This window comes from Benincasa hispida, chromosome 2 (assembly GCF_027475165.1).
Source record: "Benincasa hispida cultivar pf3 chromosome 2, pf3_genome.v1.1, whole genome shotgun sequence".
Lineage (NCBI taxonomy): Eukaryota > Viridiplantae > Streptophyta > Magnoliopsida > Cucurbitales > Cucurbitaceae > Benincasa > Benincasa hispida.
The window spans coordinates 13,461,307-13,488,960 of record NC_143479.1 but is presented as its reverse complement, the minus strand read 5'-3'; the positions used below and the strand labels follow the sequence as shown (position 1 = coordinate 13,488,960).

Here is a 27,654-nt window from a genome sequence, read left to right as displayed (position 1 = left end):
TCTGAGTCTTCTGAATGTAGAAAATGCTGCCTTTACAAATGGAGAGAACTTCTTTTACAAGCAAAAAAGTGGGAGAGAGCGAGATTGTGGGAGAAAGCGACACTGGAGAGAGCGAGATCGTGGGAGAGAGCGAGATCAACGAGAGCATTTCGAGCGAGATTGTGGGAGAAAGCGACACCAACAAGGAGAAGCCTATGGATGTGCAACATGAGGCATAAGCATGTGCTATGGGGGTCGGTGCGCCAGAAAATGTAGAAAATGCTGGTTTTGGTTTTGGGCCTGAGTTTTGGGAGTCCTCTACTTGTTAGTGAATTCTCTCTGAGTCTTCTGAGTGTAGAAAATGTTGCCTTTACAATTAGCACGTAAAGTTTGTTGGAGGGAGCGAGGTTTTGAGCGAGAAAGTGGGAGAGAGTGAGAGTGGAGAGAGTGAAATTTTAGGAGAGAGCGAGATTCTGGGAGAGAGCGACACTGGAGAGAGCGAGATTGTGAGCGAGAAAATGGGAGAGAGCGAGAGTGAGATTTTGGAGAGAGCGACACTGGAGAGAGCGAGATTGTGGGAGAGAGCGACACTAGAGAGAGCGAGATCAACGAGAGCATTTCGAGCGAGATTGTAGGAGAAAGCGACACCAGCAAGGAGAAGCCTATGGATGTGTAACATGAGGCATAAGCATGTGTTGTAGGGGTCGGTGCGCCAGACGTGTTGGATTCTAACAGTGCTTCAATCAGGGTCGTTTTAGCCTCTCGCGGGAGTGAAAGCAAGTCGTCTGTGTTGGATAGTGAGAAACCCTTTGGTTCTCCCGTCGACCTTAATGCGCCTGGAATAGTATATTCCTCCTCCCTGATACTGACAGCACAACATGCGGCAATCTCTAGCATATCCTCTGAACCCCAATTGCAGAAGTTCTTCAGGAAGAAATCTGCTAAGGTTATCTGTCGTCTGGGATGAGAAACATCCTCGTCTTCCCCATTGACAGCCTTGGGCCTTTGAGCCTTTTTTCTACCCTTCCTTTTTTGTGTCTTGCTCTCTCTCTTGTAGCTTCTATGAGAGTGTAGCTCTTTTTGGGTAGAGTTCAGTCTTTCCTTCTTACGATATGCCACAAGAATCCAGCCTTCGTTATCGTCATCATTAGTGCGCTCTCCTCCGTTTTGAGGATCTGTAGCTTGGACCTCATGCTGAAACCGACTATCATAGGTTCAAAGGTCCCAAACTGGACTGAGCTCTCCCTTTCTTCATAAGATATGGTTGGTGGCGCCACGCTCGGAGTTACTGTCACTACAGCATGATTCGTTTGGACCACCTCGTCTAGATCCAGTTCTATTTTCCTTTCACGGGCCAATTTGAGGATCAATTCTTTCAGTACGAAACATTTTTCAACCGGGTGACTGATAACCCTGTGATACTTGCAGTAATTGGGGTCATCCACCTTGTCGGCCTGTTCCGGTCGCCTACATTCTGGCAGTTGGATGAGGTGGCTCTCCAGTAATTGTTCAAGCATGTCCGCTACGTCAAAGTCAGGGAATGGATAAACCTTCGCCTGTCTTTCTTTCAGGGTTGGGCGACGTCTCTTGCCTTCTTGGTCTTTCTTCTCTATCTTCTTTTCTTTCCCTTTTGAGGAGAACTTCAATGGGGTTGTGTTAATGACCATTGATTCCTTCATGACACCTTTCACAATTTTCCCTTCACCTCCTTCTTGTCTTTCCTCGGTTCGTGGTTCAGAAAGTCCCTCGTTCCTCTGTTGGCGATACTTAGCTCCATGTCGTGAGCGCAGGTCACTAATTCTTCAAAGGTACGGGGCTTAATCCCTTGTAGGATATAGAGGAGTTCCCAGTGCATACCCTGCATGCACATTTCCACAGCAGACAACTCGGTGAGTCGATCTTTGCAATCCAGACTCAGAGCTCTCCATCGATTGATGTAGTCGACGACTGGTTCCCATTTCCGTTGTTTGGAGTTTGTCAGCTCCATCATGCTAACGGTGCGTTTGGTGCTGTAGAAGCGATTCAAGAATTCTCTTTCAAAAGCATTCCCTTTGAGGGTTCTGACGAACTGTTTGACCAGTAGATCTCCTCTCGTTCCCGCATTTTCGCATGTTTCTACGAAATGGGCAATGTGTTGCTTTGGGTTGCCCTTTCCGTCGAATTGTTGGAACTTTGGGGGCTGATATCCAGTAGGCATTCTCAGGTTGTCGATCCTCTGAGTGTATGGCTTGGAATACATGAAGGAGGTTTGGGCCAGCCCTCCATATTGAGCTCTTATGGAGGTCATGATCATGTCTTGTAGTTATTGGACCGACAAAGAGGCCACCAAGGCTGACTGTTGCGATTGGCTTTCTAGTAGCACGGTATTCCCTTTGTCGATTGCTTTCATCGTGGGTGCTAGGCTTGATTCAGCAGCCTCTCGAGACTGCATTTGTTCCTTCAGGGCAGCGATCTCGTGGTCTCGCTCCTCGACAGCTTTCATCAGGAAGTTAATCTTCCTTTCCATTTCAGCCATGGCCACTTCCGCCATCACATCCGCCATCATGACAGAAATCACATCTGGCGGTGAATCTCTTTCCGGTCCGTTGGGCGCGAAAGTAGAGTTGTCGAATAAGGGGTTTTCCTTGATGACAACCCCACTTTGTGGGGATTCCATCATGTTTCAAGATGTCGTGGGCGATGGAGGAGCTCTGCTCTTGCTCCTGCATGATTTCTTTTGATCGGTCGCGAGTAACCGGTCCCTTGTATGAGCCGTTTGCGGAGGAAGCTTTGGATGCCATCTTCTTAGGCGCCATTTGGCTTGTTTGAATGTTGAGAAAGAGATGAGAGGTAAAGAATGTCCCACTGGGCGTGCCAATTTGTTCACACAAGGTTTCCGGAGAAACGTGTTTCGTGGAGTTGAACTTGAGTTGGTGTTGATGTTGGAGTTGATTTGATGCGATGTGATTCGATCTCTAATATTTGATCCTCTGATTCTCTCTCAGTTGGGTGAATATGTTTGACTTGGAGAAGAAAACACCAAACGTTCTTGAAGTAGAAGTCTTGGAAGCTTAGAGTAGAAGTCTTGGAAGAGTATTTGTGTCTTCAAAGGTCTTCTGCCTTATAGGAGTGCAGCTTCAAGAGTCTTGGAAGCTTGAAGTAGAAGTCTTGGAAGAGTAATTGTGTCTTCAAAGATCTTCTGCCTTAGGAATGCAGCTTCAGAGTCTTGGAAGCTTGAAGTAAAAGTCTTGGAAAAGTATCTGTGTCTTCAACGGTCTTCTGCCTTATAGGAGTGCAGCTTCAGGAGTCTTGGGAGTCCTCTGCTTGTTAGTGAATTCTCTCTGAGTCTTTTGAGTGTAGAAAATGTTGCCTTTACAAATGGAGAGAATTTCTCTATTTATAAAGTTCTCAGGTGGGCTTCGTGGGCTTGTTGGTCCATGGATCTGACCCTTAGGCCCAATTAGTTGGTTTTAGACCTGATCTAGAATTTGGGTCCAATTCAACTTTTTTGTAGTTTGGACTTTAAGTCCAAATAGTAATATCAAATTGGACCAATTTAATCTCATCTGATTCATCACGTGACGTCATCGAAACTTGTCTTCAATTTAATTCGGGACATATGTCAACTTCTAATTGGACCCAAAGTCAATGATTTAGAAATTCGTCGTTAATTTTGCAAACGACATGGTGACTTGTGATTGATCCAATATTTCTCATTCAACAAACACTAAACCTAAAAGTCCTAACACTAACAAAATAACTAATACTCAAATAGTTAATATTGTACTAAAAACTAACACTGACGTTAACCTTTTTTTTTTTTTTTTTAAGGAAAGCCAAACGTTAAAAATTCTAATACTAACAAAATTTAATATTATTTAAAATGCAAATAATATAATTAAGAATATTAAACTATAGAGAAAAAACTACTAACATCAAAATATAAGGAATTAAAATTATATATCTAGCATAATATAAATATAAAAAAGTATTAAAAATAAAAATAATAAATAATAAATAAAAAGTAAACTCATAAATTCAATAGCGATTTTACTTCTTTTTTCTCAAAATGACAATGGTCCCTCCTTTTTTTGTTATTTATTATCCGACAATAAAAACTACGAACAAATAAAATATTATGAGAATATGGATCTATAGCTTTTAATTTTAAAAAATTTAATAATTTAGTTGAGTGAACATTACCTTTTTTGGTTCTTTATTTCCCAAACAGCAATAAAACATATAAAAAAGTACAACAGTATCATAATAGGAACAAAATTTATAATTTTTTTTTTAAAAAAATAATAATTTAGTAAAGTGAATATATAAACCTCACAGTTTGATAGACGAATGTGAAAGAAAGAGGATTTAGTAATAACTTTTGAAAAAAGGAGAAAAAGTGTGGGAAAGAGTAATTTGTGAGTTTGTAAGCATGTTGTGAATTTGTAAGCGTGTGATGTGTGAAAGTAAAAATTGGAAGATAACAAAGGAGGGATAGAGAGTAAGCAAAAGAGAGGCATAAAGAGTTATGAGAAGTAAGAAGTGAAGAAGGATGTGGAGTTTAGAAAAAGGTAGGTCGAGTTTTCAACACTCGATTGAATTCAAAGCAGCAGTTGAATAGGTGAAACCTATTAAAAGTAACGATTAGGATTAAAAGCGGCATTAAAAGCAACAGTAGGGGTGACAAAGGGACCCAGATCGAGACTTCAAGTCTCGAGATGGGTCGACATGGCAGTGTGGCAGGCAGTGTCAAATGTTGAAAATTTGACCTCTTTCTTAATTTTTTTTTAATTTTTTTCACCCCTCGAACTTCTAAAAAGCTGACAAACTACCACAAATATCTAAATATTATTATAACTACGGTATTTTACTAAATATTACTTCAATTTGCAATCTTAAAATAAAACATATGGTTTGGATGATACATACAAGAAACAAAACTACACTATGTTGAAATGGTGTTTTAGCCCTAAGGGCATTTTAGTCTTTTACTTAGCGTTTATTGTCTAGGGTTTCTCTTTGTTTGGTTATTTATACCTGAACTGTGTTGAGTACTGTGTATCAAAAAATTAAAAAGAATAAAAATCTCTCAGTGTGGTTTTTCTCCCTGATCTAGGGTTTCCACATAAATATGTATTTTTTCTTCTCTTTCACTTTTCAATATGGTATCAGAGCATGGCGACAAAACCCTGGCCGTCATCGATGAGAACAAACCAGAGACTCCGACAACAACCTCCACTGGAACGGGGGGATCCATGAACGCTGAAGTTGTCGCAGCCATACAAGAAGCCATTGAGCATTATTTTCACGTCGCGTTGCCTCAAATCATCTGATCCATGTCAGATCTGAACTCTAGTCGGTGGACTTCCTCAACAGACCCGACCGGTTAAGCCCACAGAACCAATAGACCTGACCGCGATTCAGCCGCTGACGTCCCTCTCTTACACAGCCGTCGATCGAGATCTCGTCGTCCGCGACCCAACCGAGCTCTCATACGCCGTTTTTCCTCAGATTCAGCCGACGTAGGGAAAGCCACCAGCCACAGGTGTTTTTGCACAGCCCGACTTTGCGATCCAGATGGCGACTGCCAATCTTCAGCCTCTGTTCGTGAGTCAGCCGCCAGCCATATCACCCATGTCGGACCGGTCCTCAGCCGCGTGGATGACCCAACCCCCTCTGCCATCCCAGCCGGTCCAACCGAACCAGTATGTTCAAACCATTCCCAACCCTTCCTTTGGTCCTTCCTCTAGCCAAAATGAGGCTACTTTTCCAGGGATTTATGAGCAAAACCAACCTACAACAAATTTTGGTGGAACCGTCGATTTTCAACAACAATTAGCAAACTTACAGCAGCAGATATCAGCTCTTAGATCCACGACAAGTTCTTCGACTGGATTTCATCCACATCCACATTCAGACTTTTCTTTATACTCAGAAACACCGTTAAATGCTTACTCTACTTTACCTGTAGTAAATATTGTTTCTGGTTTTGTGGGAAACTCTGCAGGGATTTCTATTGGCGAGAAACTTAACGGTCAAAGGTACTTCTCTTGGTCCCAATCGGTGAAAATGGTCCTTAGGGGACAACATAAGTTCGGGTATCTAACTGGAGAAATACCAAGACCGAACCCCGGTGATCTCCAGGAACGTATATGGAAAGGAGAGGATTCCCTTCTTCGCTCGATTCTGATAAACAGCATAGAACCCCATATTGGGAAGCCGCTTTTGTACTCAGCTTCCGCTCAGGATATTTGGGAAGCTGTCCAGAAGCTCTATTCGAAGAGGCAAAATGTCTCACATCTCTATACCTTGAGGAAACATGTTCACGAGTGCAAACAAAGGACTCTTGACTTAACATCTTATTTCAATAAATTGTCCCTGTTGTGGCAAGAAATGGATTTGTGTTGCAAAGTCGTGTGGAATTGTTCTGTCGACAGGGTTCAAAACTCAGATTGAGGAGGCGGACCAGATATATGATTTTTTGGCTAGCTTAAACCCTAAATTTGATGGTGTCCGAAGTCGGATTTTGGGACAGAGACCAATACCGTCTCTAATGAAAGTATGCTCAGAAGTCAGGTTAGAAGAGGACAGAACCAGTGCTATGAGTGGCACTAGCATCACCCACTTAGACTCTGCTGCATTTGGGGCCAAGTCCTCGAGACCAGAAAGCGACAAATAGAACGGAAAGTCACCAATCTGTGAGCATTGTAAGAAACCGTGGCATACCAAAGATCAATGCTGGAAGTTATACGGTCGTCCACCGAATGGCAAGCGACAGCCTGCGAATGATAAGTCTAAAATCGATCGAGCCCTTATCAGTGAAACAGAGGATGGTACTTCATCAGTCACCAGCCAAGTAGAGTCAAGTACGGTTGGAACTAGCAATGTCGCGTAATCAGGTACTTCTCAGTCTTTTAGCTTCTTGGTTGAAAGAAATGAATCTTGGATTCTTGACTCAGGAGCAACGAACCATCTGATCAATTCCTCTTTTATTATCCAAATGCAGGAAACGAGAAAATACGAATTGTAGATGGATCCTTTGCCTCCGTTGCTGGGAAATGTCACTTATTTCCTATTCAAGGGTTAATTTTACAGAATGTCTTGCATGTACCAAAGATATCTTATAACCTGCTATCTGTCAGTAAAATAACCAAAGATCTTAATTGCAATGTCGTTTTCTCACTGGAAAATGTTTTGTTTTAGGACCTGAGCTCGGGGAAGACGATTGATACTGCCCGACACAATAGGGGGCTCTACTTCCTCTCGGAGGATGCTTCCTCTAGAAGTTTATCTAGCACTTGTTTACTGTCTTCTCTTACTATTTCTGAAACTGATTTCTTGTTATAGCATTTTCGTCTTGGACATCCAAATTTTCATTATATGAAGTATCTGTTTCCACATTTGTTTCATAATGTTAATGTTTCATCTTTATCTTGCGATGTATGTATTCGTGCAAAACAACCTCGGGTGTCTTTTACTTCCCAGCCTTATAAACCTTCCTAACCTTTCCACCTGATACATAGTGACGTATGGGGCCATCTAATATCACAACCGTGTTGGGTAAACGGTGGTTTGTCACCTTCATAGATGATCACACCCGTCTTATAGGGGTGTTCCTTCTAACGGATAAGTCCGAAGTGACTACAGTCTTTCAGCAATTTTACACCACTGTCGAAACCTAGTTCAATACCAAAATTGTTATCCTTCGGAGTGACAATGGCCGTAAGTTCATTAACCAATCCCTCCGTGATTTTTTAGACTCTAAAGGTATCATCCACCAGAACTCTTGGTCTATACACCACAACAAAATGGGGTGGCCGAACGGAAAAAACGTCACCTTATTGAGGTTGCTTGGGCACTCGTGATTCCTGCGTCCTTACCCTTGTATTTATGGGGAGATGTTGTACTCGCAACCCATCTCATAAATTGAATGTCTTCCCGGTTCTCAAGTTTCAGACTCCCTTAGCTCATTTCAAAGAGTCCTTTTCTACCCATCTTTTCCCAGATGTTCCTCTTCGGGTATTTGGGTGCACAGTTTTTGTCCATAATCATGGTACCCAGAGTAAGTTCGCTCCTAAGGCCCAAAAATGTGGTTTTTTTGGGTATCCACTCCATCAACGGGGCTACAAATGTTATTAGCCTTCTTCTCGAAAGTACTTTGTCACCATAGATGCCACTTTTCAAGAAGATAAACTTTTCTTTCCCGTTAGTCCTCTTCAAAGGAGACTCCGAGTGAAGAGGCTAACACGTCGTCCACTTATTCCATTCCTGTAGACTTGTTTCTTGAACCCATTCCTGACACTAATGATACTATCCTTCCTACAAAACAAGTTCCTTGGATAACCTATTATCGAAAGAATCTACAAAAGGAAATAATTCCCGAAAAAGTTTCCTTTATTGCTCCACCGGAAGGTGTTTAAGAGTCGAAACCAGAGCCAGCTCAATGTAACTATACTCTTGATAATAATAAATCTGTTGAAAGTAATGTAGTGAATACTGGCGATGCAGTGAACTCTGGCGAAATTAGGGAGGATGAGAGTAATGAATTTCCCCCTGATGATGTTTAGGAGACTGAAAATGTGCAGCAGATGAACACAGAGGAAAAGGGTGACAAGACCAATGAGATTAATGCTACCATGGACTTACCGGTTGCTCTACGAAAGGGCACGAGGTCATGCACCAAGCACTCTATGAAAAGCTTCTTATCTTACAGTAGCTTGTCAATAAGATTCAAGGCCTTCACCACTAGTCTAGACACCGTGACAATTCCAAGAAATGTGTACAAGGCTCTGGAAATTCCTGAATGGCGAACCGCAGTTATGGAAGGATGCGAGCCCTCAAGACCAACAAAACATGGGATCTTGTTGCTCTTCCCAGAAGTCACAAAACAATCGAGTGCATATGGGTGTTCACAGTCAAATACAAGTCCGATGGGACTCTCGACAGATATAAGGCCAGATTGGTTGCTAAAGGATTCACTTAAACGTATAGGGTGGATTACTCAGAAACCTTCTCGCCGGTAGCAAAACTCAACACTATTCGGATTCTCCTCTCTGTTGTCGTGAACCTAGACTGGCCTCTACATCAGTTGGACGTATAAAATGCAAAGAGGTATATATGACTCCTTCTCCAGGGTTTGAAGCGCAGTTTGGGAGTCAGGTTTGCAAGTAAAAGAAGTCTCGGTATGGTCTGAAACAGTCCCCTAGAGCCTGATTCGATCGTTTCACTACCTTTGTCAAAACCCAGGGATATATTTAGGGTCATTCTGATTACACCCTGTTCACTAAGAAATCAGCACCAGGGAAAGTAGTTGTGTTAATTGTATATGTTGATGATATTATTTTATCAAGGAATGATTCTGTAGAAATTGACAAGTTGAAACAGAAGATGGCAGAAGAATTTGAGATTAAAGATCTCGATACTTTGAGATATTTCCTAGGCATGGAGGTAGCAAGATCAAAGGAAGGGATCTCAGTGTCTTAGAAAAAATATACATTAGACCTACTACAAGAAACTGGGATGACTGGATATAAACCTGCAGATACTCCAGTTGAGATTAATAATAATTTGCTAGAGTCAGTAGTCGACGTCCCGGTGAACAAGGAAAGATATCAACGACTTGTAGGAAAGCTGATATATCTCTCACACACCAAATCTGATATTTCATATGCAGTGAGTTTGGTAAGCCAGTTTATGCAAGCCCCGTATGTGAGACACATGAAAGTTGTTACTCAGATTCTGAGATATCTAAAGTCAACACCTGGAAAGGGCTTGATGTTCAGGAAAAATGATAGAAGATGCATCGAAGCCTACACAGACTCAGACTGGGCTGGTTCCGTTACTGATAGGAAGTCAACCTCGGGGTATTGTACCTTCGTATGGGGAAATCTAGTTACATGGAGGAGTAAGAAACAGGGTGTCGTGGCTAGAAGCAGTGCCGAAGCTGAATACATAACTATGAGTTTGGGTATCTGTGAGGAAATTTGGTTGAAGAAGGTATTAGTAGATCTTCATCAAGAGTCATGAACCGATGAGACTCTACTGTGACAACAAGACTACCATTAATATTGCTAATAACCCTGTTCAGCATGACAAAACCAAACATGTTGAGATTGACCGATATTTTATCAAAGGGGAACTAGACAACGGTAGCATTTGTATCCCCTATGTCTCATCCAATCAACAGATTGCAGATGTCCTAACCAAGGGGTTACCTAGACAGACGTTTGACACTTGTATTAGCAAGTTAGGTCTCATTGATATTTACGCCCCAACTTGAGGGGAGTGTTGAAATGGTGTTTTAGCCTTAAGGGCATTTTAGTCTTTTATTTAGCGTCTACTGTCTAGAGTTTCTCTCAGTTTGGTTATTTATACCTATCATGTGTCGAGTACTGTGTATCAGAAAATTAAAAAGAATAAAAATCTCTCATCGTGATTTTTCTCCTTGATCTAGGATTTCCACGTAAATCTGTGTTTTTTCTTCTCTTCTACTTTTCAATACACTGTAATGTAGAGATACAAGTACAATGATGATCAGTAAATCTCAGTAAATGTGTCGACTAGAAGAAGTTTGTTCTTGCAGGAATACACATTTCGCATCCCGTTTCAATTTACAAGGACTCTATGGAATTCTGACACTTAATACTACCCTGCAGGAACACCATCTGCGGCATTTATAATCTTTTTTAACTACCCTGTGCATGTCTCAGTGGTCATTTTCAACTAAAGACTGGCAAAATATACAATGCACGGCCCAACCAAAAAAAAAAAACCCACGTTCAAACGGGCCTATGGCTTGGCAAATGCGGCGATAGGCACCATAGAATGGCCAACTTGAAAAATTCTACGTTTGACGAGGAAGGTGCCACTTACCACCAAGCTCCAGATCACCAATTAACCATGAGGAGTCTTACCTTTTTTCCAGAATTTTTATCTTGTCTAGCAGTTCTTGGATGGTGTTAGATGCTTCCTGTAGATATCCAGAGGCAGAGACCAATTTTATTGTAGATGAAAACAAGCAGACTAAAATAGTTAACTAGATCGGGGGTAACCTCACCTGAAGCTTCTTTCGCAGATTTCGCTCCTCAGTTTCTCTGCGATCTCTCTCCTCTGAGAAAATATCTATTAGGCTTTCTTGTTCTTTATTCAATTCCTCAATTTTAAGCTCTGCTGCTTTAAGCTGGATCACAAAAGGGAACAAAATAAATATCAAGAATGTAACATCTATTATAATTCATGAAACTCCTGTCGTAAACTAAGATGGATCTCCCTCATTCTATTTGGACATGGAGAACCTTCAGTTTATTATTCTCCAAGTTCAAAATCTCTACATACGTACAATCTGCAATCTACATCTACTAAAGCATTTATACAGACCTCAATACGAAATCTTAGTTCTTGCCCACGACTAGATGAGTGCAGTTTAATTGACAAATTTATCACATAAAAGCACTCACTCCCCATTGACTTCAGCAAAACTCACTAATTAAATAACATACAATGAGATGCACACCTGAGCCTCAAGTGATTTACATCTCTCCCTTTCATGCTCCAATTTTTCATGATCAGCTTCCTTTCTCTGTAATCTACAAAAGGGATAACATGAAGCATTACATTCAGTGGCGTACAGACAATGCTCAATTACAAGCAGAAGGAAGAACACACACCTCTCCTTCAATTCTTCATTTTCTTCCTTCAACTGCTGTAACATCTGAAAATCAGAACTTGAAAGGGAACGCTCACTATCGTTTACATCTCCTCCCTGCCAGAGAGGGATGCAAACATAAATCGATGTTGTTTCAAGTTTATATGGAAACTAAAGCAAATATAATTAATTTGTACACGTGCATTTGATTGCCATTCACATTACACAAAGCGGGACAAAAACAGCCAGCAACACATGAAACTTTAATGTGGCATATCATCACACATCCAATTTAACACCTCTAATCTGCAGTGTCCTTTTAACAGACATTCGACCTATGAGGAATTCAGGAATGTGTGGTTGAACAAAAATGAAAATATGTCAGCCAAATTAAGGTCTTGCTTATACTTGCTTATGAAAAATAAAATAAAATATAATGTACCTTCAGTTGGGGTTCTCTTCTACCCAATCCACCTTGCTCAGCTTGACTGACACCTCCATTTGACGATGCTTTCATTGTCATTGAAACATCATTTCCATGAAATGTCTCGTTGCTAGTACCGTTTGCTTGTCCTCCATGCAGGTTATCAACCCTAACTTCTAGTCCAGAAGGTGAAGGTGGCTCAGAAGAACATGGTCTTACCCTCGATTTCTCAGGGTCAGGGGTCATACTACTGTTTTGGTCTTTACTCGAATGCACATGCCCATATCTGAAGTCCTTTGTTTTCTGAAACTTCTCTGTTTCTTTTCCTGAATATACTTTATCAGGTTTCTTCCCACTTAATGTAGTACACTTCTTTTTTGATTGAGGTGAAGGCTGTGAAGAATAATCATCCGGGGAACTTTCTAGAAAAGTAAGGTAAACAACTAAACATGTTAGAAGGAAAATGGAATTGACTTGGGGGAGACTAAATTCCATGATAACATTTAGAACGCAAGACTTCACATTGATGAAAAAAAATGGAGAAATAATTGGGTTTCAAAGAAATTGAACCTTCACCAGAAGAAATGTTTGAGATTGTTTTAGAAGAAAAGCTCAAATGAAAATTATGTTTCTTTATAAAATAAATATATATATACACACACATATACATATACATATATAAAATAATTTTTTTTTAAAAAAAACCCTCAAATGAAAAACACCAGTACCTCTATCTGGAGACCGATTGGTAGGTTTATTATTTCGTCTTGGAGCATAGCCAATCTTATGACAGTAGGAACCCCTATAGAACGAAATAATAGGTTCAGTAATGGATAACAAATGAGACAGACGCACCTTATGATAAAAAATAGTAACAGACCAATAAGTCTTCTGCATTTGTATCAACCGTGCTTCAAGTCTTGCAAGAACAGTTGTTCGCTCAAACCCCTGCTTATCGTGGGCAGGTTCAACAAAATTTGCTTCTAGAACACCTGCTAATATCAGTATTGGATCATTTAACATTTCACCATTTGTTTCTTCATTTGTTCTTTCTATTGATATGTAGATTAATCAATAAATAAATAAAGCAAAACAGCACCTATAACTCCACGACCATCGCTTCCCGAAGCATTCCAAAGCCTCCAAAATGGCTGGCAAATAATAATATTTATAATCAGAAACAATAATAGCTTAATTCAAATTTAACATAAAGGAAAAAGCTTCTCTCTTTTCAGTTCTGTCCTTTTTACAAGAAAAATTTCAAAGCAAGTGATGACACAGTACATAAAAGTAATCCAACCAGAGGCCCAAGCTTACAAAATTAAAAACAAAGGATCATCTACAAGAAGTTTTGGCGACTAAAGCAAAAAGTGAAGATAATGGCACTTAAGACCATTCTTGAATTAATTAATAAAGATTCGCTTTTTTATCTCTTACTTTTAAGTTTCCAAATATTTATCATAGTTACATAAACATAATGGATAATATAGGATTCCATCTAAAAATCGATTGGAAATGAGAGGAATAGCTCATCTACCTTATAAAGAATGTGAGGTCCCTTGTGGGATCCTCAACATGCCCTCTCAAGATGGTCCCTCTTTTAAGTTCATCATTCTTGATCAGATCTCAATTTCCTTTTATTAGACCGAATACCCATTTGGGCTTTATGAGCTTTGATACCATATTAGATAACATGAGATTTCATCTCAAAACCAATTAGTAATAAAAGGAATAGTTCATCTCTCTTATAAAGAGTGTGAAGTCCCTTGATTTTTCCAATGTGGGATCCTCAACAAAACGAGAGTATGCTTCCCTTTGAGCAACCCTTGAAAATCTACTCAAAAAAATTCGAATTAAAAAGATAAAAAATTAAGTAGAAGAAGAACGATTGCATGTTGCACCTGAGATCTTCAACAAGCGTATAACATGGGACAAAAGAAATCACTTCTCTGAAGCCATTTTTCAAAATTGAAAAATAAATAAATAACATAAATAAAATAAAAACAATTTTTAGCAATAAATATAAAAAATATCACATTCTTTAAATGCGTAAAATAATTAGGCAACACAATGTATTCCCACCATCAAAATTATTATTTGTTTGTTGAAAAACTGGAATGTTTATATAAATCACAGAGATTCTCGTAGAAAAATTAAATAGCTCTAATTTCTAATTATATCTATCAAAATTACACTATTTAGTCTTAGAAAAGATGATGTTTTGACTTTTAAAAAAAATGAAAAATAGAAATATGAACGGTATGTAACTTAAGCACCTTGGAGAACCACACCTCAGAAGTCAAGTATTAGGGTGGGAGAGCCAAGCCACTTAAGTACCCACATTGGTCATCACTGACTCATCTCATTCTAACCAATGTGGGACAAAGGCATCCCATACTACCTTGGTTCCTGACAATACCCCATCCCTAGAAAGCCAATGTCCCGACGGCTACTCCGACGGTACTTCACTCGACCACACCCGATCAAAACCCTCCACCAATTCCACTCCAAAACGTCCACAACCGGCTCTGATGTCATTGTTAGGTACTTAAGCACCTTGGAAAACCACAACTCAAAATCCAGCTATTGGAGTGGGAGAGCCAAGCCACTTAAGTACCCACATTGGTCATCCCATTCTAACCAACGTGGGATAAAGACATCCCATACTACCTTGGTTTCTAACACAATATAAAACTCAAAAGTACGAAAAAATATATAATTTATCTTAAAAGTTCTATGGCAACCATTTTATTTTTAAGAAAAGATTGATATTTATTTTACTTGAGAACATAAAAAATAAATGAAAAAACTAAAATAACAATGTAAATGAATGTATAAAAAATCAAAACGGGGATTTTTTTAAGAAAATATTGATATTTGTTTAATTTAAGAATCTAAGATAATAATGAAATTTAAACGTAGTAAAACATAAAAATGGCAAAATGAGAAGAGAGTTTCTTACCCATTTCTAATATAGATATACATACCTTGATGAGACGATTCTTATGATAAACATTGAATCCTTGAACATCTATATGATGCTTTGCATCCTTTACAAACCCAATGGTTACAACGGCAACCATCTGATAACAACATCTGCAAGCAGTTAGCATGGCTGAGCATAGCAAACATGAGCGTTCAAGAAAGGAAACATCTCACGAGTATTACATTTGTATCTTTGCCAACCCCCTCAGCACCTGGCTGAGGTCTGTACGTGACCTCTTGAGACAACATCATATCATTCACGATGTTATGGTGTTCTACATCTCTCCCACGAAGAATTATACGAAAGCTAGGAGGGAGCCTCAAATATAGAATCGAAGCATAACTCTGGGATTTAAAATGAACATACTTAGTTAATCTCAGTAATTGAAAAAACAATGCTCTGCGACATTAGCTGTGAATAATACAGAGTTCAAACAATTATATTCTCAATGTCTTCTCTTCACCTTTGAAAGATGAACTCCAAATACATCATTTTAAATTTCCAAATTTCAAATTAGTGAGGACGACTACAAGGTATTGCAGAAAAATAAAAGTTAAAACCACACATGCAATCATTCAAGCTAAATTAACAGAACATCTTATATTCACATAAAGTATTACCCTCAAAGAATGCCGATAAGTCAAGAAGTGCCGAGAGTTGGGAAATTTTTTTGCCATTTGTATACTCTTCTCATCTCTGTTGACGCCTCTGATTTGGATGTCCTATCAAAATATTGGTTGAGTATTAAATTTGAAGAAATTAACAAAACAATTTAGCGTAAAAAAAACTAGAATATAAATATACTATACATGTTGGTCAGTATCAAAATCCAGCTCCAACTGTCCCTGGTCGTCTTCCCAGAGGTTATATATTATAATGCGAGTTCCATGATCTTTCATCAAGTAAAACTGAAAAGCATGCCAAGCAACATAATCAGTTAACTCAGAAGCACGATGTTAAGCTTAATACATATAAATTTGCATTCTAGCCTTCTATGCCAAGCTACTATTTCATTATTTATAGCATATTAGAAGTCTTTGTAAATCCTTCGGTTTGTAGGAAAATTTTTAAAACGATCATCACAAGAAAACCCGCTGACATTCTGCAAAAAGGAAAGCTTTACTCATCTTCCATTGTGAGAAAACCAGTACAGTGAAAAGGAAAAATTTTCAAACAAATACCATTCTATGGAAGAATTCAGTTCACCTAATGAAGAAACTAGTAAGAATTTGAAAAATATAAAATGGATACGATGAGTCGATGACCTTATCCCAAATGAACAATAAAGCATCACCTGACGGAGAAGTTCAGCTTCATTGGAAAATGGAGACCACTGAACGATTGTTTCCACATTTCTGTTCCAATCACTAAGAGAAGATCGCACTATTTTGGCCCATTCACCTCCCTTCCTTTCATAGTCAAGCTTTTATTACCATTCAAGTACCAAGCTATCAGTAGGAGCACAAACCTCGAAATACATTACTACTTTTACATGAATAAAATATAACAGAGAATTAATTTAACGACTAAAAGGAAATTTGGAACGTTTTTTCTCAAAAACCAAAAAAAAATTATGACTAAAAGGATTACAGTAAGCAACATCATCAAGTGCGTGCTTGCACTTTTTTATTTTTTATTGTTATTTTTTTTAATGAAGCAACTTCTTCATGCTAAGCAAGAGAGGGACAAACAGGGTCACTTCAATAGAGCAAGACACCTCCAAAAAAATTTAGAAGTATTTATTTGGCAACTAAAATTTGAAGGAAATTACAACTATTAACTACAATAATAGCAAGTTACCTTGGAAAAAAGCAAATTTAAAGATTCAAAAAAAAAAAGTATGAGAAACATTCAATCATAATTTCATTGATATTATGAAATTACAAATGGGCAAACATGCCAATGAGATTACATGATGCTATAAATTTGTGCTATAAGGGAAGTAAGATTGTAATCACAAAAAAACTAGGTAAATTTACACCAAATTAATTACAACGAAAATAATGACGTTTCTTTTATCCAAAAGGAAAAAGTAAAACAATATCCAAAACTATGAACTACTCATTTAGCTAAAGAAAAACTATTACTACTCATACAGTCCTCTATCGGTGTAAATTGCCAATTGAAGTTCACTCATTGCTCAATGGAAGAGCTTTTTCGTAATCCATATGATAGGACCCTTTTTTGTATTCCATCATATCAATGGAATTGTTACCATTTCCTACTAAAAAAATAAAAGGACATAGTTCATTAACATAAACATCCGAACAGGGAAAAACGTGAAGCATTTGCAAGTCAACCTCTGTAGTAAATTTCAGATGCATAGACATATAATGCATAGCATTCCGTTTATTCAAGATTTCTTGAAATAGAACATCAGATTCTCCATCCTTCCCACCCTCATAATTTATAGAAACATGAATATGCAAATCCGGACATACATAGATATATGACATAATTAACTGAAATGAAGGTTACTAAATAAAATAAAAATAAAGATGTTGATATCCTTACCATTGGAACCACGATATCTTCTTTTCCAGTGCTTCTCAAAAATGTATAGGATAGTAATCCAATGCTCTGTGTGCCACTGCCCAGAGAGTTCGATCAGTAAATTGTACAAGATTTGCTAAAGAAAAAATTCATCAAATTGTCGATTTGCTTTCAAACTCGAACATATTTTACAATTTACCATATAACCACTGCCCTATTGATAAAGGGAAAAATCTATACCCCTAGACTATAAGAGCTTTATCACTTAAAATCTCAAACTAAAAATTATATCAATAAAAACTCCAAACTTTTATTGAATCAATTTATGTCCTCTACTAGATTTCTGTTTTAAATTTGTTAATACATAATTTCACATGTGTATAATACTTCTTTAAATCCAAAGATTGACGCAATATTAGAAAAAAAATGTTGAAATCAAATGAATAGTAACAAATTTTTATCAACTCATCCCCTTCTAATTTCCTCGACTTATTTAGTAAGAAAACATCATATTTTTTTCGAATCCTTTGGTATGATTTTAGGGGAGGAATGATTTTGTTAGGTGATTTTGAGTTTATTTAAAATGGAACCAGATGAGAATAGTCATAAATCACTAGCGGAGGGTCTACATGAACATTTAAAAGTTTAGGGTTTATTTTATTTGTTTTTTTTTTCTTGGTAAAAGAAACAATTCATTGGTATATATAAGGGAAGAACCCGAACAAAGATATAAAAAGTTTAGGATTTACATTGATATAATTATCAGTCTGACTTTAATTGAACCTCTAAAGTTGAGGGGTATTAAATTGACCTTTTTTCCCTAAAATAAAATAAACAAATGAACGAAGCAAACCTTTTCCCATATTGTCCACAACAACGTGAGAATACAATTACATCTGCCCCAAGTCTCATGGTACTAGTCTTAAAACCATTACCATCTGTCAAGATATGGAATAAAATTCTGTCAAGAGAGAGATTAAAAACTACAAGATGAAACCTTTAATTTATAGAGGCACATTACATTGTCCAATAGTGTTTGCTAATTTGGTTTTTTCTGAATAACCCAATGACATGCAGTGACGCATTTTGTCGGGGCTCATCCCTCCACCATTATCTGCAATGCATTCAAATACATGTAATCTTCAATACAATCAAATAAGAGTGACGTGGCAATAATTACAGATAATATGATGTTTCTATAAGCTATCCATGCCCTTCCCACACAAGAACAAAAATAAAACCTTCATTACCAATTTACCACAGGAGGAAGTAGAAAGGAGAGATGAGATATTTTTACACACCAAAAGGAGAACAAAAAATACTCCCAATTGGCAAAGATTGGCACAAGTCAAAACGTAAAACCTTGGAGGTACAAAACCAAGAAGAAGCAAAACTTCTAACTAGGTCCCAAAAAAATCCTTATCACTCCCTTGTTTCTTTTTTTCCTTTTTTTCACCTGAGCAAGAAAAATAATATCTTCAATGGCCTACATCTCCCATAGAAGACACATAGGTCTCCATGAAAACACACTGCAACTTATGTCTTTAAATATTATGTAAATACAAAAAGAATAAAATTAACTTGTTTCCTATTTTCCACTGATGTATGCAGGACTAGAGCAACATATCGGCCTTAGAGACATGAATTTCCTTTCACTTGTACAAAACTATTTGTTTGTTGCCAGATGATGAAGGTTCCACTCACCGTCGAGACAGGGGAGGCCCAGAGTACTGCACCTTTCTTGTTGTAATATGGAACACATTGGCTTGGAAGAAATAGAGGACCTTTCGGAGGAGTTGGAATTCCTTGAGATGAATGTGATCCACGACTGGGATCAACGTCTCTCTTTGAATGTATGTGACCAAGAAATTTATAATTATCATTTTTTTAAAGAAACTGACCTTCTAGTGAGAAAAATGAAACAATACAAGGTCATACAAATAACAAATCCAAACAGGAGAGCTCAAAACAAATTACACAAAATGACCCTAATCCAAAAGAACAAGACCAAGGTTATAATTACAAAAAGTCCTAGTAGCCAAAGCCCAATGGAAGCAAACCAAGTAAACCCCAAACCTCTTCACCCAACTTTTCAACCTCTATTGCTCCTTTTTTTTTTTTTAAATGAAAATAACAACTTTTGTTGACATAGAATAAAAGAATACACGGACGTACAAAAACCAAGCCCACAAAAAAATTATGAGCTCCCATTACAAGAAGGGACACCAACTAGGCAATGCCAATAAAATAATTACAAAAGATCTTCAAAACCAAAACTCAAAGGGAAACATGATAGAGAACAAGGGACCAAAGCTCCCTAGTATCCCTTTCCACTCCCCTAAACACTCTGCTATTCCTCTCACCCCCACAAAACCCATAGCCTTGTTGTTCCTTTCTAACCAAATACCCCACAAAATAGCAAAGAAGCTAGCTTGCCACTGGGTTTGGCCATGTTCTTTAAAAGGGGGATTCAAAAGCACCCAACCCAACAACGAGCTACCATCTCTACCCTGAGCACCACACACACACACACCAAATGAGAATCTCCAACAATCCCAGAGCAAAAGGGCTAGCCAACAATAAATGATCAAGGTCCTCCTCATGCATCCGACAAACAATGCACCATTGTGTAACAAACCTATAGGTTTGGGGAGTTATATATATATATAGAAAGAACAACTTTCATTGAGAAAAAATGAAAGAATACAAGGGTATACAAAAAACAAAACCCATAAAAGAAGAGACTCCATGCACAAAAGGGGACTTCAACTTTGCAAAATAGTGTCTAAAGAATAATTACAAAAGGTCGTCGATCCATTTGTGTTACCACGACCATGTAAAACTTGCCAAGTAAAAAAACTTTACTTTTCTAGGGGATCTTAATCCTCCAAAGCACCAAAAAGACCAACTCACCTAAGGACAAAGGGTCAATCAAATTATGAAGAGCAACTTACATGAAAAAAGAACCAATGAAAAATTTTCTCTACATCTTGGGCCACTTTGGAAGGCATGGAGAAGTGTGACATCTAGTAGATAGGCAAGTTAAACAAGGCTGAGTTGATAATAGTTAATCGACCACCTTTAGATATGAATGTGTGCCTCCAATTTAGAAGTCTCCTCTCCACCTTATCAATAATAGGCTGCCAAAAGGACATTTGGCAATGTCTTTGGGTTTCCATGGAGGGGGAGGCCTAAATACATGCTTGGCCAAGAATCAGTCAAATAGCTACCATAGCAACAATGCCTTCATCTTCAATGAGGTCCCTTACCAACATTTTCAAGAAACAAGCAACATTCTTTTTCAATGAAAACAACTTTCATTAAGAAAAAATGAAAGAATACAAGGGCATATAAAAAAACCATGCCCACGAAAAAGGGACCTCCCACTACAAAAAGGGATTCCATCTATGTAAAACAATGTCTATTGAATAGTTACAAAAAAATCTTCAAAACGAAGCCCACAACAAAACATGTAAGCGAACTACAGACCAAGTTCACTAGGGTCCCTTTCAACTCTCCCAAAAGCCCTATTGTTCCGCTCTTCCCACAAGCCATAAAAAGCAACCATTTTCCCCATGCACCGAATTGAGAAGGAACTCTTCGATTATAGCACTAGTGTCCCTGTGACAAGTATACAAGAATCCAAACATCTGGAAGAATAAATTCCAAACGAAGCTCACAAACTCAACGCTAGAGAATACGATCCAGGTCTTCCTCCAACAAAGAATACAACAAAAAGGACCAACAAGCAAAGGGAAATCCTCCCAAGCCTATCCATCGTGTTAGCACAGCCATGTAAAACTTGTCAAGTAAAGAATCTCACCTTCTTAGGGATCTTAATCCTCCAAAAAACCAAAAAGACCGACACATTTAAGAGGGAAAGACTAACCATACAATGGAAAAAAGACTTACATGACAACTCCTTCAAAGGACTGGGGCTCCAAACCCTCACGTCCCCTCTCTCACGCCTAAAGGAGTGACCCTCGAGCAAAGAAAGAAGAGAAGCCACATTGCAAGGAGCTCTAGGAAAAGAGTTGTATGGTATACTGTTAGGAACTAAGGTAGTATGGGCTGCCTTTGTCCCATATTGGTTAGAATGGGATGACCAATGTGGTACTTACGTGGCTTGGCTCTCCCACCCCAATAGCTAGCTTTTGAGGTGTGGTTCTCCAAGGTTATCAAAGCCGGTTGTTGATATTTCGGGGTGGAATCGGCAGATGGTTCTAACCAAGTGTGGCCGAGTGAAGTACCGTAGAAGTAGCCGCTTGGACGTCAACTTTCTGAGGATGGGATATTGTTAGAACCAAGGTAGTATGGATTGCCTTTGTCCCACATTAGTTAGAATGGGATGACCAATGTGGTACTTAAGTGGCGTGGCTCTCCCAACCCAATGCTTGGCTTTTGGGTTGTGGTTCTCCAAAGTGCTAAGTACCTAACATTGGTTAGAATGGGGTGACCAATGTGGTACTTAAGTGGCTTGGCTCTCCTAGCCCAATGGTTGGCTTTTGGGCTGTGGTTCTCCAAAGTGCTAAGTACCTAACATATATGTAGTGAAGGATTGATAGAGCAAGAATAAGTTTGCCCCTTTTGTGTAAAGTAGACTTTTCCATTTATCTAACTTGGTTTGAACTTATCAACAATAAGTCTACCCCTCGATAATTATAACTTATCTCAAATTGTCACTAGTTATGCATCTTTTCTGTAACCCTTTGGCTTGTGGGGATAAATCATCTCCCCTTCCTTTTGTAGTCCCTTTTCAAGCGAAGAAAGAAAGAAAAGAAAACAACAACAAGAAGTTCCCAAGAAGGAATTGATCTACATTTGGTTCCCATCTTTTAGACAAATTTAGAACCAAGCCAAACCTAACTAGGGAAAGCAAAAGATGAAACAAACCCCAAAAGCTATTATTGGGGAGACACCTTGCCTCCCACTTTTCTACCTACTTCTTGTTGGTGGTGTTGGGTTTTTTCCCCACACGTACCCATAGTTCAAGTGCTTTTCTCTCCCACTACCCCGAGACATATGGAGGGAAAGAAGTACAAAGAGGATGGCTAAGACTATTAGAATCATTACTCTATATTTTCTTTTTAATGAGAAACCATTACCCTAAAAGCATTTTAGTTCTGTTCATGATTCAAAATTCAAATAAAACTAAAATCTCGTAATCAAACTAAATACCTTCAATTAATAACATTTTGGTCCCATCTTTCTTATTCACAAGCATGTCTATATTAACATGAGTAGCTCCATTGGAAACCTTCCATCAAAAGATGGGGAAAATATTAGTGGAAATGATTTTGTATGAAAAGCAATGAGAAGGACAAGTGAGGTACCTCATCTAACGAGTTGTCCAATAACTCAGCAAAAGCTGCATGTATTAATCAAATATCTTAAAATCCATGTATAATATCAATGGAAATCATTGCATGCTGTATCAAAATATAACCTCGTGAGACTTTTAGAAACCATTTCTGCATCAGTCATTCTTACCTCCAAGAGCCCACTTATGACTAGTCGCATTAGAATGCAGAAACTTAGGGTGAACCCTAACATGGTCCATGCCACCTACAAATATTTAGAGAACAATATAAATACAATCCAAGTTAAATGCCTCCACAAAAATTGGGAGACAGATTAAGTTGTCAAGGTCAAGGAACATTTGCAACAGCTAACTCCTCGTGCCAAATTAAACTAACATGCTTTTATTCTATTACGGGAAGGGAGGGGAAGGAATGAAACTACCCTCTTCTCTTTTATTTCTTTTTCTAATTTATGTCTTCAACAGTAAATTCTATAAATATAATGGTGAATAAAGCATGCAGGATAAACATTAATGGATGAACAAAGAAACAGATTTGCAGAGATTTAAGTAATGCTATTTGGTAGAAATATTAGAGGTAGTACTTAGAAAGGAGGGACTGACCTTGGCAGATTCAGCTTATCAGTCTATTTACCCCCCACCACACCCACCCAGATTCCACAATGCATGAGCGCAAACACATGGAAGGAGAAAGGCAAGAACCATCCCAATTACTCTATTTTTCTAACAAAACTTTTGGTTATCTGGAAAGCTAAATAGGTAATGTAACCTTAATTACAATCTAAGAAGTGTCCCAAACGCATCCACGTGTTTGAAATTAAAAATAAATAATATAAATAGGACATGGAAATTCGTGTGTCGGGCACGTGTACAACATGGGCGCTCTGCCTAAAACAGAGTGCCTCTGCTTCATAGATTACAATGGTGTTCTAGAAAGCCCATTGAGGCACATACCTAGGTCAATGGCACAGCTAGTGCGCCTCACCTCAAAGAATCGAGACTCCCTTACTGAAGCACATGCCTTGGTTCTAAATTCCTACTAAAAATTTATATATAAAAATAATAATAATAATGAATTTAAAATTTTAAAACCTTTCATCTTTATGGAAGAGATTCGTGAATGCTCAGTAAAGATTTTCTTTTTCCTACAATCTTCAATACAAGCTCTATTTTCTTAAAGTTTTCATCATCTTATGGTCCATCATAAAAAATTCAGAGATTTTATCCAGCAAATCTGTAGCACAATCCTTGATAGAAATACAAGATAATTTCCCACAAAGAAAAGCAAAGAAATTTGAGGTAGCCAAAATCCAAAGACCAAATTCGTCCTTTGGTTAATTTAGTGGAAAGTAAGTAAAACCAAAGACAAGGTACACAGGTTCCTTCCCAATATCTATATATACCCCAGTTGGGGCTACTTTAATTACTTTGGTTTTATTGCTAGTTTAATTTCATCGGACTCTTTAGCAATATGAACATTCGAGTTCTCTTTTAATGGAGGCTTGTATTAAACTCTTTAGCAATATGTACATTTGAGTTCTCTTTTAATGGAGGCTTGTATTCTTTGGGAATAATTTATTATTCTATGAATTCCATCATTCTAAAATCCACTGCATTCTACTTTAATCAGAAACATGCTTTCATTTAGAAGAAAACCAAGGACCACAAACAGGAATGTCAATATCAAGAATGAAGTGTCTATCATTGATTGCCTTCTCCTTCCCCATTCAAGTTTTACAAAAAAAAACAAAAAACACCAACTCCACCGATGGTTACTATATACATCACTACCCTCGCCAACAATTTTCAATGACAGAGCATTCATTGAAAAAAAAAAATGAGAGAATGCAAAAGTGCAAGCTAGAAGACGTGAGAAGAGAACAGCCCATGAAAAGGAGTCAAATAGCACGACCTTACTTGAGCAGGAAGTACTTACAAAATTGACACATAGAAAGAAGCATTAAACCCCTTCGTTTTTATAACATCTCCATAGGATTCCAGGAAAATAAGAACCTAACAAGTAACCAAACCTCCTCCCAAGATCTCCCCAAATACCAACGAAATTTTATTGTTTCTCTCACCTCACACAAAATTCAGCCCCTATTACAAAAGGGCAGATGCAGGAGGACCGTCCCCACTCTACCCAACATTTCAAACCCATCTACAGTCTACGGATTGCCCCCTTACAAGTTAAGCTCTTAAATATATTTTTCCCATAAGCTACAAAGTGTAACAAACATCATTGTCTACCAATTCCGAAAGAAAAAAACACCACCAGGCCATAAATCCAAAAAGTCAGCAACACCACCAACATATATCAATCCAACAAGATAACTACAATTTCGGTTTTTTAATATACTTCTTTTTGGCATGACTCATGGTTTAGGTGTGGTGTTCTCTCAGCAATGTTTCCGAGGCTTTATCGTATCGCACAGCAACCGGAGGCTATTGTGGCTAATGTGTGGACTTCATCTTCCAGAGCTTGGGACTTAAATCTTCAATGTAATCTTATTGAGTTGAAGATTTTGGAATGGGCCACCTTATCTCATCATTAAGCTTCTGTCAGATTGTGCTCTTTTTCTGATTCTTGGTTATGGCCTTTGGATTCATCTATGGTTTTTACAGTTAAATCTATTATGACTGACTTGGTGACGTTAGGGATTCTTACTTGTCTGATCTTTATTCGGTGATTTAGAAAGACTGTTGCCCTAAGAAGATTAAGATTTTTCTTTGGGAGCTTAGTTGGGTGCCATCAATACCGTTTGCAACGTTGATTCTTTATATGTGTATTTCCCCTTCTTGGTGCCACATGTGTCGTCAACATGTTGAATCTTCAGTTCATTTATTTTTTCGGTGCCCTTTTGTTGCAAATTTTTGGGATATTGTTCTAGGCTTTTGGATGGTCTTTTACTAGACCTAATTCCATCTTTAATGCTATGGCTTCCTTATTGGTGGGTCATTCTTTTGGTGGTACTAAGAAGAAATTTTGGTTGGCTCTTGTGCATGCTTTTTTCTGGAGGTTGTGGGGTGAAAGGAACAATAGTCTTTTTAGAGTCTCTTTTTCCCCTTTCAACCGTTTTATGGAATCGGTCTTGTCTACTGTTTTTTCTTGGTGTAAAACAAAGTATCCTTTCAATCATTTCAACTCATCTTTTTTAGTCCGTAATTGGCGCTCCCTTATGTAATCACCTATTGGTGTTTAGGGTTTTCCCCTTATTTCATTTATCAATGAAATTTTTTTTTTTTTTTTTTTTACCAAAAAGATATATTTCTCAATTTTAATGGATCTATTTCCGTCGACAAATTCACTTTGTAACACACCTAAAACTTTTGGCTTCGTTGTCGCTTTTGGCTCTTATATATGCATTTATTTCCCTGTTTACCTTCTTTGGAACATGAGAAAAAATTCTTGCTATATGAATGAGTAGGCATCCTAAGCAATGAACTCTCGTTTCTAGGTAATGCCAAAGAGTCCGGAATTTTGTGGAGTAGAAACTTATCAGAAAAGAGATGTAAAACTAAATATATTCGGTCATGGAAGTTCCTGACTAATGGGAGAATCACATGGAAATAGCATCCAAATTCATAAACTTTGAGCAAAATTCATCACTCAGAATGGACTCAATGTAGAAATGCATGGTACTAAGACATACCCGATGATGAGTCCCAGTTGCTGCAAGGAGCTCCTTCATAATCTCCTGCCTTCCAAAACTGTTTGCAGGCTGAACCATTTGCGTTCGAAGTCCTCATCTCTTGTCCAGTACCCGCCTCTGCTGACAAGGGCAAAATAACGGCCATGGAATTCTTTTCGTCTAGCGCCACGGGCGGAAGAAAACCTAGAGGTTTAACAATTTCCAACTCGTTCAGCCTCCTCTTCTTCGAAAACCCTCCATCGACTCCGTTTGGGAGTCCGATGTTTCGCGTATCTCCTCCCAAAATTCCGTCAACTACTTCCTGCTCCGAATCTTCCGAACCCGACTCGCTGTCACTGCTGAGATCAATAACCGAGGGAGACACATTTGATGCCTCGTGATTGTTGCTCGTTCCTTGCGTGCGTAAAGGTTCGATAAGTTCCTGCTTAACACTAGCTTCCATGGGTGCTGCAGAGTAAGACAAAAGGCCGACGCCTTCACTCTCAGAGACAGAGGTGATCGGTTTTGAACAGAGGTATCGGCGGAGGGAAACGTCGGTGGCGTTGAACCGTAGCGAAAGGAAGGGAATTGAGAAATGGAAAGCTGTTTTCTGACTTTTTTCTTAACTTGTTTTTGGATCCAACATAAAAATACCATTATACCATTAACTTGTTTGTTTTACAGATTTTTAGTGAGATTTCAGACGGATTTGAATTTTAGTTTTTAAAATCCTGATATTATTGGAAAATTTGTACGGATGACCCAAAAATTAGATTCAAAATGTCAAATGATCCATTTTTAAAAAATAATGTCAATTGACTCTGCTGACATCATCGTCATACCAAATTACGTAAATTATCCTTATACTGGCCTCACGAGGCAAATCTCGCTCTTGTCTGATTAAACGCTCTCGCTCTTGCTCTCGCTTGAAATTCCCTGGTTTGATGTGATTGCTCGTCAGTGTACTGTTGATTTAACAAAATTTCATGACGGAAGCCTCAAATCAAATCAATAATACCTAAACACAATATAATGGTGATTTCTTTAAACTCTAAACTCCATTTCAAAGGTAATTACTTCTCTGGTTTTCAACGGTGTTTTGTTGAACGGAGATTTTTCGAACGGGGATTTCCAAGACGAGGCTTTCTAAAAAAGGAACAGCTTTTTCAGAAATGTGAATTATTTTGAGTCTGTTTA

The 27,654-nt window shown here is 38.2% G+C and overlaps 1 protein-coding gene and 1 pseudogene across 3 annotated transcripts; both read right to left on the bottom strand.

Moving 5' to 3' along the window:
* Window positions 1-673: 673 nt before the first annotated feature.
* LOC150037657 (uncharacterized) lies at window positions 674-1,977 on the bottom strand (annotated as a pseudogene).
* An 8,511-nt stretch (window positions 1,978-10,488) lies between these two features.
* On the bottom strand, window positions 10,489-27,121 carry LOC120071157 (protein MICRORCHIDIA 7). Of its 3 annotated transcripts, none has more exons than XR_016527670.1 (20): window positions 26,479-27,121; window positions 22,996-23,070; window positions 22,839-22,873; window positions 22,684-22,762; window positions 18,527-18,619; window positions 18,359-18,443; window positions 17,527-17,602; window positions 16,307-16,435; window positions 15,822-15,920; window positions 15,633-15,734; window positions 15,195-15,356; window positions 15,014-15,109; window positions 13,126-13,177; window positions 12,907-13,018; window positions 12,755-12,828; window positions 12,045-12,448; window positions 11,625-11,937; window positions 11,471-11,543; window positions 11,015-11,137; window positions 10,489-10,927 (listed from the first exon to the last, which is right to left on the bottom strand). XR_016527670.1 is itself a non-coding variant. In XM_039023260.2 (20 exons), the coding sequence occupies exons 1-20, from the start codon at window positions 26,918-26,920 to the stop codon at window positions 10,868-10,870; spliced, it is 2,466 nt and encodes an 821-aa protein (XP_038879188.1). In that variant the 5' UTR covers window positions 26,921-27,121; the 3' UTR covers window positions 10,489-10,867. The 3 variants fall into 3 exon arrangements, 1 of the variants encoding a protein (XP_038879188.1); XR_016527669.1 differs by having other exon boundaries at window positions 11,471-11,536; window positions 11,625-11,719; XM_039023260.2 differs by having other exon boundaries at window positions 11,625-11,719.
* Window positions 27,122-27,654: the final 533 nt, after the last annotated feature.

What these genes read in the sequence shown, in the direction of transcription:
- LOC120071157 (XM_039023260.2), bottom strand. Translation starts at nt 26,920, where the DNA reads ATGGAAGCTAGTGTTAAGCAGGAACTTATCGAACCTTTACGCACGCAA. An exon ending in AAGCTGAACTTCTCCGTCAG is followed by an intron (nt 15,921 to 16,306) that starts GTGATGCTTTAT and finishes CATGCTTTTCAG; the next exon opens with TTTTACTTGATGAAAGATCA. An exon ending in ATAAGAATCGTCTCATCAAG is followed by an intron (nt 13,178 to 15,013) that starts GTATGTATATCT and finishes ATTATTTGCCAG; the next exon opens with CCATTTTGGAGGCTTTGGAA.